Raw genomic sequence first — 15878 nt, 5'->3', positions numbered from 1 at the left:
CCCCACCTCAGCGTCCCTCGCGGGCCCTGCTCCGCTGAGCCTGGTCTGAAGGGACGGTTGCACAGTACAGGCCGCACAGGTCCACCCGCAGGCAGGCTGCACTCATTTGGATTCAAAAATGTTAAAGGCAGATGCACCACCTCCACGCTGGGTATTTAACTTAACGTGTTCCTACCCTGTGTGAGGCTACAAATCCTTGCTGAGGCACTTGGCCTCAGCAAGGCCTGTGGGTCCTCCGAGGGCGCGGGTCTCTGCTAGCTGGGGCCCAAGCTCCCCCTCGGCGGTCGCTGACCCGGGGGACATCGTCCATGGGGTGATCTGTCCCCAGAGCCACAGGGCTCCACGTGCTGTGCCATGACAGCTGAAGACTGGCCTTTCCTCAAGTCGCCACCCAGAGGACCAGCTACACAGCAGCCCCCCAGGCACACCCTGCCCACTGCACGCCCATCGCGACCTCTCGCCGGGAGCCGACAAAAGCATGAGGTCCAGACAGACAAACAAAGAGACATTTTATTAGCATCGTTACGGCAACGCATCCCAGGAGGGGACGATCCTCAGCACACAGCCCACCGAGCTGCAAGCGATGAATCAGAGTGAAACAATTATTATACACAGTGCAGACAAAGGGTCACCCCAAACCTCCAACAGAAGACGGAAAATCACTTTACAAGAAAGTAAATAAAAATAACGCCCATATTTCTATTTTAAAAAGTGCCAGCTCTCGAGTGGCAGAGCGTGGAAAGCCCCAGGACCCGGCGCCCAGGAGCCCTGATGCTCCAGGGGCCGGGCCCGTCCTGGCTTGTAAAGCTTAATTTAAGCATCCCAGGTCTGCATCTTCTTACGCCTGCCCTACGATCCTCGTTCCTACTAATTTCTTCGTGTCAGGCTCACAGCTACCAGCCTTCATCAAAGCATTAAGACCAGAGACTCTCCCTTTGTAAGGCTTACGTCTGAGTAAAGAGTGAAGAGACCAAACACCGGAATCTTAAAAGCCAAATGACAGCGGAGCCAGTGCCCATTTAGAAAAGCTCTTACCCCCCACCCCACTTAAGAGTCCTACTTTGGTAAATATTAACGTTTAACCAGTCAGCAAAATATTTAACCCAGTTAGCAAAATTAACACCATCATTTCCATAGTTACTCTTTTGTGCATAGTAAATGTGGCCGGATGAACTTCACATTGGACGAAGCAGATTTGAAAACCAGTTTGCAAGAAAGGGTGCCCCCTCAATGGCAGTCTAAGCCCAGGGAACGGCCCGAGGCCGTGCAGCTGCTGCTGGTCCACGGCAGGTGCGGGCGGCCGGCTAGATGGTCTGGTAGCCGGCGTGGCTCCTCTTCCGGCCGATAAGGTAGGCGATGAGGACAATGAGGACCAGCCCTGCCAGGGCGCCGCCCACAGCAATGGGGATCAGCATGCCGTTCGCGTCCAGCTGACACTCCTCCACTGCGGAGACAGACGGCCTGCGCTGCCCACCTCCGCCCGCCACCCGGGGACCACTGCAACCACGCTGGACGCCGCTGCCCACACGCCCCCGCGGGGAACGGCCTCGCCAGCTCTCTGCTCAAAGGGCGGCGTGAGCACATCCGCAGACGGGCTGGGGCGTGCAGAGGCCAGGTGGCGCGGGTAGGGGAACTGGCGCCAAAATCTCTCTGACTTGAAAGGGGTCCCCCAGCCGTTAGCTACGCGGACCACACCCTCGCCTACTCACCAGGCCCAAACTTGTCCCCGTCCACGCGGAACGCCTGGACCCACACCCTGAATATGTTGAGGAAGAAGGCCTCGGTGACCTGCACGCGCTCCTCAGCGTCGCACCTGTAGGAGTTCCCGGCGGCCGCCTGCAGCGCCCTCAGCGAGCTGTTGGCGGCCTTGAAGGTGGGGTCTGCAAAGGCAGCGGGGGTGAGTGCCCTGGGGCACCCGCACAGGCATGCCGGTTGGGGGCGGGGGGCGGTCTTACCTCTGGCATCGGACAGAGTCATAGTCAGCTGGACTCCCTGCAGGAAAACGCGGCTGGAACTTGCATTCTAGGGAGAAGACGACAGTCACGCGGTCACCATCAGGCTTGGGGTGGGGGGCACCCGGTGATACAGGTGACCTCCCGCGCCCGTAGCTTCAGAAGGAAACTGCAGAGCGCCCAGCCCATAAAAGGCAGCCTGTCGTCTCGGGAACATGAATCCTGATCAGCTCCTTACAGACCTTGTTACAGAATCAGACTCTGCTGAGATGCGGACTGAAGGAGCTACGTTCCAGAAAAGTCAACATTTAACTTCCTAGGAAAGTTGAACGTATCAGGAGAAGCCCGGCAGTTCACCTGCAGAGTGCACCACAAACACCCACCAGGGGCCCTTCCCTTACTCTTCTGCCAACTGCACACGCGGCCCTGCCCAGGCAGGTACGAAGAGCAGAGGGCGCAGAGACGCCGCCCCCAGGACGGGCGGAGGACGGACAGCACCTGAGGCCCCGGGTCGCCCCTGCCGCCCCGGGTCGCCCCTGCCCCGCCTGCGGGATAAGCGCGAGGCGTCTGCTGACAGACGAGGGTGGGGCCGAGGGTCTGGGAGGCAGGCGGGGGCCCTCACCATGGCAAACTGCAGCGCCAAGAGCAGGTTCCTGCCGCGGAGCGCCAGCGTCACCAGCTGGGCTGTGCAGTTCCCCCCGAAGGTGGTCTTGTTGGGGTCGATGTTGAACTCTCTGGTCACCGTCTAGTGAGAAGGGCCAAGAGGTCAGCTTCCCCTCCCCCGGGCCCCGCGCTCCTGGAGGGACAGAGGCAGCCCTAGAGCAGCGGCTTCAAGGCCACGTTCACGTGGACCCAAACCAGAAGGAAACACGACCAGTTCACACAGGGGCAGACTTCGGGATGCCAGACGGTCCTCCGGGTACGTTGGCTGTTCTGCTTTCATGTCCCCACGGCGGGGGGCGGCCCCTGTCTCCATCCCCAGACTCTCACCCTCAGGGAGAAACGTCATCTCAAGGGAAGAGTAGAAAGACAACCCGAGTGTCGGAGCAGTAAAGCGTCCAAGAAAATCCCACCACCTCCCAGGCCAGCACACCCGTCCTGTGGTGACGACACACACTGGAGGCTTTGGGGCTGCACAACAGCCTGGGTCGGGAGGCTCAACCTTGCCGTTGCAGAGACAGCGGCCCAGGTGGGACGGGGGTCCGGCCGAGCTGCTCGGGACACACCGCACCCGCGACCCAGCCCGGGACGCCTGGTCCACAAGGCCCAGGGCGGGGAGAAGGGCTCCGGCCGGCCTACCGTGTTGTCCGTTGTCCTGTAGGTGACATTCAGCTGCAGCCCCATGCTGGCCAGCAGGCAGGTCCCGTTGGCGCCGCTCACGTTGTACTTGGACACCGAGGGGCTCTCGGGCGCCGGGGTGGGCGAGGGCCGGGGTGGCGCCGTGGGGGTGGGTGGCGAGGGCCCGTCTTGCTCGCAGTGCGTCTCTGTGGGGACGGTGGGGTGAGTCGTGCCGCCGCCTCAGGACCTCCAGGAACCCTGGACCCTGAGCCCACCCTGGGCCCCAGGTGACGTTCTCAAGGGGCCCCGCCCCACAGAACACGACCTCCAGGCCTCCAGGGAGATGCGGGCTGACTAACGCTGCTCTGGAACCCTGGACGGGAGCAGGCCACCTTGGCGACGCTCGGCCTGGGCCCGCTGGGGGCCTGGCCCCCCCGCCTCCGCATGCAGCTCCCACTGGACACCCTTCCACCTCGGCCTCGGGGGGCCCCTCGTCCGCAAGGACACCCTCCCTTGCAGGACAAACCTTCCCCCCGTGAGGTCAGAACAAAACCTCAACTCCACCCCGTGCTTTGGGGACCCAGGCCACTTGCAACGGCAACAATTCACATGTATGTTCTCCGAGCTCCTGTGCCGGGCGCCGGGCTGGAAATGGTCCCAGAGACACAGCAGCAGAGCGGCCGGAGTGCCTGGGCTCCGCGGCCGCGGGGACCGACGCCGGACACACACACACCATCGCCAGCCCGGACCATCGGCGTGGTGCCCGCAGGAGAACGGCAGCGGCCCGGGAAGGACGGGCACCAGAAGGCCCTACTCGTCAAGGATGGAGCCGAGACTCCGTGCCCGGGGTCAGCCAACTGCTGTGGGCGCTCATCCGGGGCGGGTGGAGGGCCCAGCGAGGGGGAGAGTGGGAGCCCAGTGGCAAGAGACACAGTCAGGAGATGGGGGCGGCCCCGGAGGCCCCACTGGGGGTGTGCATACGACCCCGTCCCTCAGAATCTGACCCACCATGACTGCTTACGACAAAAATTTATATTCAAAATCAAAGGTGACTGAGGCGAAAGCTGAAAAGTAACTGTACGTGTTCCACAGGGGCTGACAGGCCAGACACGCCTTCTCTGAAGGTTAACGAACGCCCCAAACCCCAGGGCATCCGGCACCCCCAACCCAGGCTCTTCCTTTTACCACCTTGTTTCCGTGGACAGTGAGCAAGCTTAGCGCTAACGGTCACACGATCTGCATCCAACTCCGATCCTTCCCACGGGTCTCCTAGGCCAAACCACGGAAGCCCGCCCAAACCTCCACGGTGGGAGCCGCTCGGGAAGCAGCTGGAACCCGTCCACCACCCGAAGCTCAAGTCCAGCTTTCACTCCTTTCCAGGTGCGGACTCCACGTCCACCCCAGAGGACCGGGACACGGGTAACTTAGGCCACCCTGAGGGTCACCTTGCCCCACCGGCCTTCACGCAACTTGTAGAGGGAAGTGCTTTATTCTAGAGAAGAAAGAGGGCAAAAAAGAGAAACAAAACCCAAGCTCTGGGAGGTGGGCTCAACTGGGTGAGTGCCCCCGAGACGCCTGGCCCCGGGGGCACCGGCTGGCACTGCGGCCTCCCTCCTGGAGCCAAGCTGCAGGTGGACGTTGGGACACTGGCGCTTTTAAAAGCAGTTTTATCAGTTACTTATCAAGTGTCACAGGACACAAATGATTAAACGCACAAACCACGTTAAGACAAACGAGAGAACAGGCCCGTCTCCAAGTCCTTGTCTGCCCGACCACTGAGCCACTGTCTGACCTGCTATCTCCATGAAGCTCTTACTGACCGCCAGTCAGAAAACCTCAGGAGTGTAGAATGTGTGTGGGTGACAGCCCTCTCCCTTCTACCTGTGTTAACCAGCCTGACGCCTACGACAGATACCAAAGTCCCTCCCGCAGAGGGCTCACAACCCGAGAGGATCACTCAGGGACGCGCGTGCTCCCCCGGGAAGGCCTCTGGGAGGCGGGGAGCCCAGGGGTGGTGGCAGGGGAGGAGGGGAGGGGCGGGGCTGTGCACCCTCCCAGTGCCCTTCTCACGGTTCTCAGAAGCTCGTGCACCCCGAAGGCCCCTGATGGTCTCCCGGCAGCTGCAGATACTCAGATAAACCTGCACATTGCACCGATGAAGTTTCAAGTGGAAAGAGATGTTTTAGCACGGCCCGCACCTAAGCTAGACTGGGAGTGAGACTCAGGTTCCCAAGGAATGAAAAAGTTAGTACGGCCAAACTGGGCAGGAGGTGAGACGTGTGATAAACTTCACTGAAAAGCAATTTCTGTTTTGAACTTCTAACTGTCTCAGAAGAGCTAACAAGAATCCACGCATCAAACATGAAAGATGAAAAGATGAACACACGTCAGTCCTGTGGGGGGCCCGGGGCTGGCATCCGATCCTGCCGGACACGGGAGCCCCACTGGCCAGGTGGCGGCGGTGCCTGTCCCAAGCTGGCTCTGCCACGTGACAGTGAGAGCGCAGCCACAGGAACGGCTGGGTGATCGTGGCTGTGTCCCACTAAAACGTTGCTTCTGATCAGCAAAACTTAATTTTGTATCATTTTCATGTGTTGTGAAACGTTATTTTTTAACGTTAATCTATAAGCAAAAACACCATTTTTAGCTGTTGGCTGTGCAGAGCCCAGAAGCCCTTGTCAGCCTGGGGCTGCAGCTGGCCGCATGGAGGGCCGCGGGGTCAGCAGGCACCCCAGCTGCTTTTGAGCCGCCAGGGAAGGCTGCGGGGCAAGGCTTAAACAGAGAACGACAGTGGGGACACCTCCCTCCCCCCCAGGAAATGAGAGCGAGCTGCCTGGCAGGATGTGGGGAATTGCAGTCAGAAAACGACACACTCTACCACAGACTCTGGCTGGCGCCCAGAGAAGCACCCGGCAGGAGCTTCCTGCGAGCCCTCACACCCTCCGCAGACAGGTGAGCATCCTCACTTCACAGGTGAGGAAATAAGTGGTCGACTACCTCACCCGAGACCACAGGGCTGGGCTGGTGGGTGCACCCTGGGGCCGTGGTCTCCCTGAAAGGCCCCCCTGGTCGCTCCCACCCCTGCCCCCGGGCCTGCCCGAGCTGGACTGAGGTTAGGTGAGGTCTCTGTGTAGAGACAGCGGCTTGAGCTGAAGGACAGCCTATGACCCTGACCCCATCAGCTCTGTAACAAGGGAAGAGAGAGGGTTTGAACCGCTTTGCTCCTTCAGCCTGTTTTAATCCACCCTCACCGAAAGAGGTAACCTTCTCGAAAGACAGAGGGGCAGGGGCAGCTCTCCGAAGACGTGCAGGTCTCCCCGGCACCCATGGGGGCTGGGCCAGGGGCGGTCCTCACCCTCCCTGCTGAGGCTGCCGTTGGAGAGGTAGGCCTGAATGGTGGCGTCACGGAGCGTGACGGTCACGTCCTGCAGGCGGACCTGCTTGCTGCTCACACACCTGTACTTTTTATTTATGTCTGCCTTGATGTCCGTTACAGATTCCACAGTCTTGGTTTCTACACGAAAAAAAAAATCGATCTTTAACTCCTGGAAGTGCTTACAAGCAATTTTAGATACTCCCCTGACCCAGTTTTCTCCACCCCATAATTGGTCCATATTGGTTCTTACCCTTGGAGCTCGAATCGGGGAAAATCTCTGTATCTGACAAGTTATAAACAAAACGCATCAGCTGGACACTGTAACGTGTTGCATTTCTTGTGAAACTGAGGGTCAGCGTATGGCCTCTTCCAAAAGCGATCACGAGACTGGAGTCAGAAGCATTTCCTTTGCCACAAGAGCTGCTATTTAATACTGCTGCACTGGCCGGGAGCTCAAAGGTCACGCTCTGGAACAAACATGATGACGGTGGAACACAATTAGGGTGTAGGTTACTAAAGGGGCTCAGAAACACCAAAGATCTGACATATGCCCCGACCCCAGCTCCATCTCAGATGTCACTATTAATGCATTCATTTTCAATTAAAAAAAACCCATGAAAGTCAGTATTACATGTCAAGTAATAGACCAGAAAGTAACTCAAGTGCAAGGCAAGGATGACCTAATTATTCACTAATTTAAAACTGTTCTTCATTAACATGATTTAATTTACAAGAGAATTAAAACTACAGTTATCTCAGTAAAGTGAAATAATTCACGTTGGGCTTCAGGATGAGCTGATACTCTTATCTGAAAAAAGCCATTACCTCGTGTTTGCCACAGAAGTTTATTTAAAGAATATGTCTCTCTAAACAAGGAGAAGAGGGAGTTGACTGCAGAGTTGTCTGAATTAACTATTGTAAGCAAAACAAACAACTACAAAACCACCAAAGCTCATCTCGATGAACCGAACTGGGTGAAGGACCCGTGGGAAACCGTCCTAGCACTGTCCTGATGGACAGACCACGCCTGTGACAAAGACACACTGTGTGAAGTGGGAAGGCACATTACAGCAAACGGATGTTCCCATTTGTGTAATGCGATTAGTATATAATGAAACAATGTTTTAAAAAATCCAAGCAAAAAGAAGTGAAGTAGAAATTAGAATAAAAGGTGCCTAGGGGACTTCCCTGGTGGTCCAGTGGTTAAAGACTTCACCTTCCAATGCAGGGAGTGCGGGTTCAATCCCTGGTTGGGGAGCTAAGATCCCACATGCCGTGTGGCCAAGAAACCAAAACATAAAACAGAAGCAATATTGTAACAAATTCAATAAAGACTTTAAAAATGGTCCACGTTAAAAAAAATAATTAAAAAAATTTTTTTAATAAATAAAAAGTGCTTGGACAAGTCTTTACAATTGGAGACATTTCTGTGGAATGATGCTTTCCCTGCCTTCTTCTGTTCTGACAGAGACCACATTTATATCAAGACAGGGCCAATGAACTGAGGAGGCCAGGCAGCTGGCACGTCCAGAGGGCTCTGAAAAGGCCCCTCGTCCTCCCAGCAGTCCTGGGCCCCCACTGCCCTCCAAGTGCCAGAAAACAGATATGGTGCCTTGGATGTGGAGACGGGTAAGGAAAAACACTGCTTCAACAAAGCACTGAAAACAAAATATAAGAGTATGTTTTACAAGAACAAATGTTAAATGGAAAGAGAAAGTGAAAGGTCCACTAACAGGTAATTCACGGAGGAAGACGTAACAAAGAGATGCTGCTTATTTGTTAGGGATCTGGTAAATGCAAAAAGCCTTTCTCATCCTGCGGAGGCGCAAAGCTGTTTTAACAGAACCAAAGGGACATTCTAATCAAACTAGTACAGTGGTACTGCACCTCGAGCACCTGTTTACACACGATTCTTGGAGCGTAACGGTTTACCTAAAGCAGATTCAACAGATCAAAAAAGCTATATTCACAGAGCTGCACACCGCGATAAGAAGAATATAAGAAAACCTAGTTACAGGGGATGGGTTAGTAAATTAGCGTGATTAACATAATGAAGTACTACGTTGTGATTACGAAAGATAATCAAGAAGAAAACTGGAAAAATGCTCACAATAAAATAGTGAGCACAAAATGGTTTGTATAATATGACTGCATCCTCAGCATATACAATGCATAGACTGTTACAGGTATTAACAGCCTACGAGACACAGCAGTGTATGACATACAAGAAACACACACACGTGTAAGACTGTCAAGGCATGAAGGGCCGTGGTGTTCCCTACCTTAGAACCGTTCTTGGTGTCATAGCTGGTCAGGAAGGCGGCAGAGAAGTTGGCCATGATACAAGCTGTCCCATTGCCATCTTTCACCACAAACACAGCTGACGCACCATGCACGAGGCCTGCTAACTCCAGGAAAGACAGAAATGACCACACACCTTTTAGAAAATTTTGGTTCTCTACAGCTGCGGCAACACAGCTGTTATTAGGAAAGCTACTTAAATCGCCGAAGAACTAGACACACAGATCCCGCAGGTGGGGCTCAGCTGGGCTTCCGTCCCTCCTGGAGACTGGTCTGAAAATGTTCTCTCTAAATCCATCCCATCAGTTTGCCAACCTGTCATTAGCTCTTCAATGCTTTTCTTCAAAATACGTACCGGGAAGTCACAGGTCAATTTCTGAGTCACCCCGGGCCCAGGCTGCCCACGCTCATTCCCAAGAGGATCTCGGGGACGCGGGGTGGGGTCCTGAAGGCAGGACTCAACGTAAACTAAATGCTGACCTTCTACAGAAACCCTGTGGACCCAAATTGCTACTTAAGAGTCGGCTCGGCTTTTGCCTCTCGTGCACTGGCGACGTGGCAAGAAAAGCCGCAGACTCAAAGATCAGAGCTCTTTGCCCATATCCAGAAGGTCCTCAAAATACAGTAATTCCACTGGACCTGGACTTGGCTGTGTGACCTGAGGACACCACTCCGCCTCTGTAGGTATAGCTGCCAAGTGCCTGAGGCAAGGGGCGGAAGGCAGCTGTCTCAGGTCCTCCAACCTGGGAGTGGCCGCCACTCTGAGCTAGTTCTCAGGGCCAGGGCCACACCCCGAAACCCCGAGCAGGCAGCTCAGCAGCAAATGCACTCCGACCTGAGTCAGAGAAGGTAAGTGACAGCCACACACCTTAGCACAGGGTTCTTTCACAGACGGGCAGGTGTCCTGACCATCCTAAAGCCAAGCAGCCACCAGCCAGCACCGGGCACTACCACACTCCCAGGAACACACCTCCTTGTTTCGGCAGCTAAGATCCCTGCACGCCCTTCATCAAGCAGTGGCGCATCTGGCTATGATGGCTCTAAGGGTACATGGGACCCAGGCAGCACGCTCCGAGGACAGCCAACTAGCTTTCATTCCGAAGTCCCTGTTGTTGACGTGGTAAAATGACTCCAGTGAACCAGTTCACTTCACCCTTGGGACCGTCACCAAATAAAACCTTCAGAGCAACTATTACTTAAGCCTAAAGCGAACAGTATAGACAGAAACCCTGCATACCCTCCTGTAAGCCTCAGGTAAAGGAAATATGAAAATCTGTGTTCATAAAGAAAAACTGCTACAAATGAAGCACACTAGGGCAGACAAGGACAATTTTGTCTGTGGTGCTTCGCAAATTTTAACCCCCGCCCCCCCGAATACTGCGGCAAGATTCCACTAAAGTCATTTCTAATGGATGAACGTTCCTTTTAAAAGCCTAGAGAAAATCCCACAACGCATTTTTGACACAGTGAAGTTTTTTTTTTAATTAATTAATTTATTTATTTTAAATTTTTTGGCTGCGTTGGGTTTTCGTTGCTGCGTGCAGGCTTTCTCTAGTTGCGGTGAGCGGGGGCTACTCTTGGTTGGGGTGCGCGGGCTTCTCATTGCGGTGGCTTCTCTTGTTGTGGAGCACAGGCTCTCGGCGTGCGGGCTTCAGTAGTTGTGGCTCGTGGGCTCAGTAGTTGTGGCGCACGGGCTTAGTTGCTCCGTGGCACGTGGGATCTTCCCGGACCAGGGCTCAAACCTGTGTCCCCTGCACTGGCAGGCAGATTCTTAACCACTGCGCCACCAGGGAGGCCCTACACTGAAGGTTTTTAAAGACACGTCTCTGAGAGCGACGGAGTAAGTGCACAAGAGCTACAGAGATGCCAGCCAGGCAAACACAGATTCGGCAGCAGAAGCAAAAGCCTGGGTGCTGAGGCCAGAGAAACACCGGACGCCGACCAGCTCACAGTGCACATGGGCGCCCCCAGGCCTGAGCTGCCCTCAACGGCCCGGGCGCTGGAGCCACATGCTGTCACACGTGCCACAGCACAGCAGGTCAGGCGGCCACCTCCCATAAGGGCCCGCACAGGCCAGCTCCTACCAAGCCACCCTCCTATAAAATAGGTCCCTAAGTCACCAAAAAACGTTCTACTGACTCAAAGCACTTAACTAGAAAACACTTCATAAATAACTTTTCAGTCTGTTTTTTCATTTAGTAAACATGCTGAAGGTCGAGCTTTCAAAGGACAACAGACTAGTATTACTAAAACAAACTTAGAATAAGCATCAAGGACTTATCTGGCGGTCCAGTGGTTAGGACTCTGCGCTTCCACTGCAGGGGGCAAGGGTTCAATCCCTAGTCGGGGAACCAAGATCCCACATGCCAAGAGGTGCGGCCAAAAAAACCCCCAGAAACACAAAACAAAACAAAAAGCATCAGCGGCACTAGAGGGCCCCAAATTTTCCACTATTAAAACAAGAAAGCAGAGCCAATTTTGGTCAAGAGAAAAATGTGTACAAGAGCATGACAACAAAAAACTGCAAGAGAAACACGTATGCTAATAGTCAGAAATTAGTTTTTAACTCTATAAAAGACAACCACCATCTCAAATCAGCTAAGATGTGTGCAGTAATCTGAGGGGCGTCCCTCCTGAAAGTCAGAACCTGCACCGCCAGGAGCTGCTCCTCTTCGGCACGCACGCCAGGCTCGCGCCAACCTCTCGCCAGGGGTCCCGCAGAGGAACGAGTGGCTTATTCCTGCACAACACTCCCACTGGAGACACTCCAGTCTCTGGAACAGGTGCGGCCGTGGGAGCACGCCTGCCTGCGACGAGAGAGCTCCGTCTCCGACAGGCTCCACCACTAACTGACTGTGAGCCTGGGCCCAGAGGAACCACCACGCCCCTCGGTTTAGGCACCTGTGAGGCAGAAACGCGCCGAAGCAAGGGGAGCGCTGGGTACAAGGCATCAGCCTGCTTTCCGTGTTGCTGTCGCTATCGATGCGCCCAGTGCCACACGGCCCTCGTCTATTGTGGAAGCCTTGGTGCCTGACGCAAACCGCCCAATGAGCGTTTCGTTGAACGAGCACGTGTAGCACACCCTGCAGGTAACTAAACCATCGCGCAACCTTCACAGGGGACACCATGACGACTGACTGTCACAGATGTGGGTCCACAGCACCAAGGTAACTGCCGGGCTCGAGCCACTGCTGGTGCGGACCCAGAGCTGGAACTGGGTCCGCTGGCTCACAGCACGTGCCCGCCGAGCGCGCCACGGGCCGGCGGCACACTGAGGCCCACACCTGAGCCACACTTCCTCTCCGGCACTTGGTAAGCAAGTGAACATGCTCCAAATCGTGACACACTCACTGCCATATGAAAGAAACTGCCATCTAGAGGAACAAGGCAATACATTCTTTGTTAAACTGTTTAATAGAAATCACTTGCTAATTTCTCTTGGCTCGATTTTCTGGAATCCAGTATTTTTATTCTTCTTAACCAGTGATACATAATCACCTGTGAAAATGTAAAGGAAGAAAAGAAAGACCAAGGCTCCATCCCAGACACGGAGTCACAGACTCCAGAGACCAGTATGTACGTTTCCGAACAGCTGATGTGCACGTTTGGTTAGGGACCACTGGACATCTCTTCGTGTACGTCCTAAGCACTTACTGTGTGTGAGGCACGAGGTAGGCTGTAACATAAGGAAGACACAGGTGTGAAAATAATCACAACACAGCAGAACCAACGCTCCAGTAGAAGCATGTGCTGTACGTGCACACAGTCAAGTCTTCCGGACGCAGAGAGGAGAAGGGACTAATACAGCCTGGGATGGATCTAACAATGTAAATTCAAAATTATGGACCCAAAACATTTTGACCTCAAATCTAGTGAAAAATTAGGTCGCCAACCTGGGTAACTGGCAAACTCCCACAAGCGAGGGTAACATTAATCGGTATAAAACGTTTTTTCAAACTTCCTAAGCAACAGTTCTCCATTCGGAAAGGGGAAGGAGGTCATTTCGGTGACATCAACAGTCAAGAGCCCCGTTATGCAATTTACTTAATCATATGTATCAAGAAGTTTCAGTTCACACTTGTCTGTGCTTTCTACCAAGTATTAAAACACAAAGGAAACTTTACTTTCTAATTATCAAAGCAGGATGAATTTGTGACTTAGAAGTTTGAAATATTTTTAGAAAAGATGCTTTTTGGTGAAACTGTGCATTAAAATAGACATTATTTTAAACAGACTAAATACAAGCTCTTAACAGACCTTTTTAAAAGTTGGATTTTTAACTGAACATAAAACTTAAAAGATATGATGGAATGGACATTAAAAAGCTAATTATGGGAACTCCCTGGCGGTCCAGTGGTTAGGACTCCGCTCTTTCACTGCTGGGGGCCCAGGTTCAATCCCTGATCGGGGAACTAAGATCCTGCAAGCCTGGTGGCATGGCCAAAAAAAGAGAAAAAGCTAACTGCATGCGTGATACTCCAAGATATCAATGTAGGGAAGTATGGATTTTTCTCTCCATCAGGTGAGTTTTTAAAACATGAAACAAAATGTGACAGTTCTAATGCACGCGAGCTCTTCTAATAAAGAACAATGAGCCGCCCTGACACGACAAGACTTGTCCCAGCAGGCCCTCTCAAAACTCATGACACCCGCTGGGGAGAGCAAGGCTCCGGGTTTGCGGCTGGAATAAGGTCACCCCTTGCGCTGGACCTGCAGCTCAAAGAACTCATTTTACGCAATAGGCAAAACAAAATCCTGAAACCAAAATTCATTCTGTCACAATAAAAGAACTTCAGAGTAGATATTTCGAGAATTCCCGGCAGGTACTTGGGAGACTCCTTCTGTGTCTGCTGAACTCAAGGGAGCGCCCACCAGTGAGCTCCGGTACCTCTTTTCAGTTCCTGGCACTTTAATCTTCCCGTATCGTGGGGACCAGGTGAGAAAGTGCTACAGAGAGAGCTCTCAGTAGCCATAAAAATCAAACCATGCAGTGATTCTTGTTTAAGTCAGCACAATTCCTTTCTCCTTAGGACAGATAAATGACAGCAAAATTCCTCAATGGATAAAACACCGGCGCCCACGGACAGCTCCCGAGTTCCGTGGGCCCAGCGCGCGCGCGCGCACACACACACACACACACACACACACACACACAGAGGCAGCGCTCCTGAAGACTCACTAGAAATGGAGACGACCCTTGGGAGGCCAGGCCTAGCCCCCCTCTCCTGCCCACTGTGGGCTCCCCGAAACTCTCAAGGGCAACTTTAAGTCATTATAACGTAATTAAAATTCACAACGACATAAACACACGCGTCAGCGCTCCGTGCCATGCTGCTGGGGGCGAAGGTTAAAAGCCCGAAGGACGAACTCTTAAAGGCCGGGGTCGCCGCCCGCCCTATTCTCCTGCGCGGACACCCGCGTCGGGCGCAAACCGAGGCCCATGCGGTCCCGCGTCTCCGGCTGCAGCCGCACGCAGCCCTCGGGGCCACCCGTGCCCCCAAATAAGGGCGCGAACCACGCCGCTCAGAAACCACCAAGTCACTGCTGACTGACCCCACAACCCGAGGTCTGGCACCCGAGGGCCGCGCCGGGCCCTCCCTCCGTCGTCCACTTCTGGGCACCTGGACCGACCCCTCCCCCCGCAGCCGCCTCGGCCGGTGCCGGACGACTCGCCTGGAGTCCCCGGGCCCGGCCCGACCCCAGCCCCGCAGCTCCCGGCCCCCAAGCAGCCCCCGGCCCCTCACGCCGCCCCATATCCCTCTGGGCCCGCGCAGCGCCGCACACCTGCCCGACCCCTCACCCCGCAGCCCCTGAGCCCTCAGCCCCCAGCCTGGCCTCTCACCGAACAGCAGCAGGAGCAGCGGCCATCGCCGGGCGCCGCCGGGGGCCGCCATGGGCGCGAACGGGAGCCGGGCGGGGTCGTGGGCGGTTGGGCCGGGGCGGGCGGGCCGGGGTCTGACCCGGCCGGCGTGAGGGTAGCTGGTCCCGGTGTTGCGCCCGCTGCAGGAGACAAACCCTGCGACCGGCGGCGCCTGTCACGTGAAGCCGCGCCGCGCCCGCGCCCGCGCCGTCACGTGACCCCCGTGCATCTCGCGAGAGTGAGAGAGCTCAGACGTGCGCCCGCCTCGCACGTTACCTGGACCTGACACGTGACCGAGACGCCACGTGACTCGGGTCTTGCCTCCGACCCCTGCCCGGTCTCCGGTCGGCGGAAGCGGAAGACGGGCGGTGGGCGCGGCTGGTCACCTCCTTGCGGGGCCTCTGGGTCCCGCCTGGGGCTGCTGGATGAAAAGAGGGGTTTGGACCGCACGTGCGGCTCTCTGCCGCGGGCCGAGGGTGGGAGTACCACGGCGGCCGCCCCTCGGGAGACGAGAGGGCGTTTCTGCAGGGACGCTGATGCTGCTAACGCGTCTCTCGGCCTCGGGGCCCGTGGAGAATCCGGGCTGGGGGGTAGGAAGGAGGAGGATGTGAACACGCGTACTGAGTGTTACCCCTCGTGCTGGAAAAACACAAGACACAGGATGTAAAGCTAGACACAGTCTTGGTTGAAGGGGCTTCAGAGGGTTCGGTGGCTCCCGGCTGTCACCTCGTCCTAGAGGCCGTGGGGGACTGGGTGGCCTCTGCCCGGAAGGTTCAGAAAGGCCCCAAGCTGCTCAGGGAAGGAAATCGCAGCCTCGGTGCTTCCAGAACCTTCCTGAAGTGCCTCTCACTCACTCCCCAGTTCCTGATTTGCTTCTAGGCTCTGCCCGGTTCTTCTCTTTTCTCGACTGCTGCCCGCGCTCTGGCCACACCGGCCCTTTGCAGAGAGAGGTGACACCCTCCTGCCCTGCTGCTTCGTTGAGCACTTCCAACCCCACCTCCTGGGGAAACGTGCCTCCAGTTCACCTTCAGTGCAGGTGTGTTGGTTACTACCTGTCATAGGCTTTGATTTTTGTGAATTTTTTTGTTGTTATTCTTACATTTGTTTGCTT

At 55.1% G+C, this 15878-nt stretch overlaps 1 protein-coding gene across 1 annotated transcript; it reads right to left on the bottom strand.

Moving 5' to 3' along the window:
- Positions 1-492: 492 nt before the first annotated feature.
- On the bottom strand, positions 493-14982 carry LAMP1 (lysosomal associated membrane protein 1). Its single transcript, XM_082602180.1, has 9 exons — positions 14750-14982; positions 8889-9010; positions 6857-7073; positions 6586-6744; positions 3252-3436; positions 2575-2697; positions 1956-2022; positions 1710-1880; positions 493-1444 (listed from the first exon to the last, which is right to left on the bottom strand). Exons 1-9 carry the CDS (start codon positions 14799-14801, stop codon positions 1305-1307), a joined length of 1236 nt encoding a protein of 411 aa, XP_082458306.1. The 5' UTR covers positions 14802-14982; the 3' UTR covers positions 493-1304.
- Positions 14983-15878: the final 896 nt, after the last annotated feature.

This window comes from Mesoplodon mirus, assembly GCF_964341445.2.
Source record: "Mesoplodon mirus genome assembly, chromosome: 17".
NCBI classification, from domain to species: Eukaryota; Metazoa; Chordata; class Mammalia; order Artiodactyla; family Ziphiidae; genus Mesoplodon; species Mesoplodon mirus.
The sequence above is the reverse complement of the archived record's forward strand: the minus strand, read 5'-3'. Positions and strand labels throughout refer to the sequence as shown.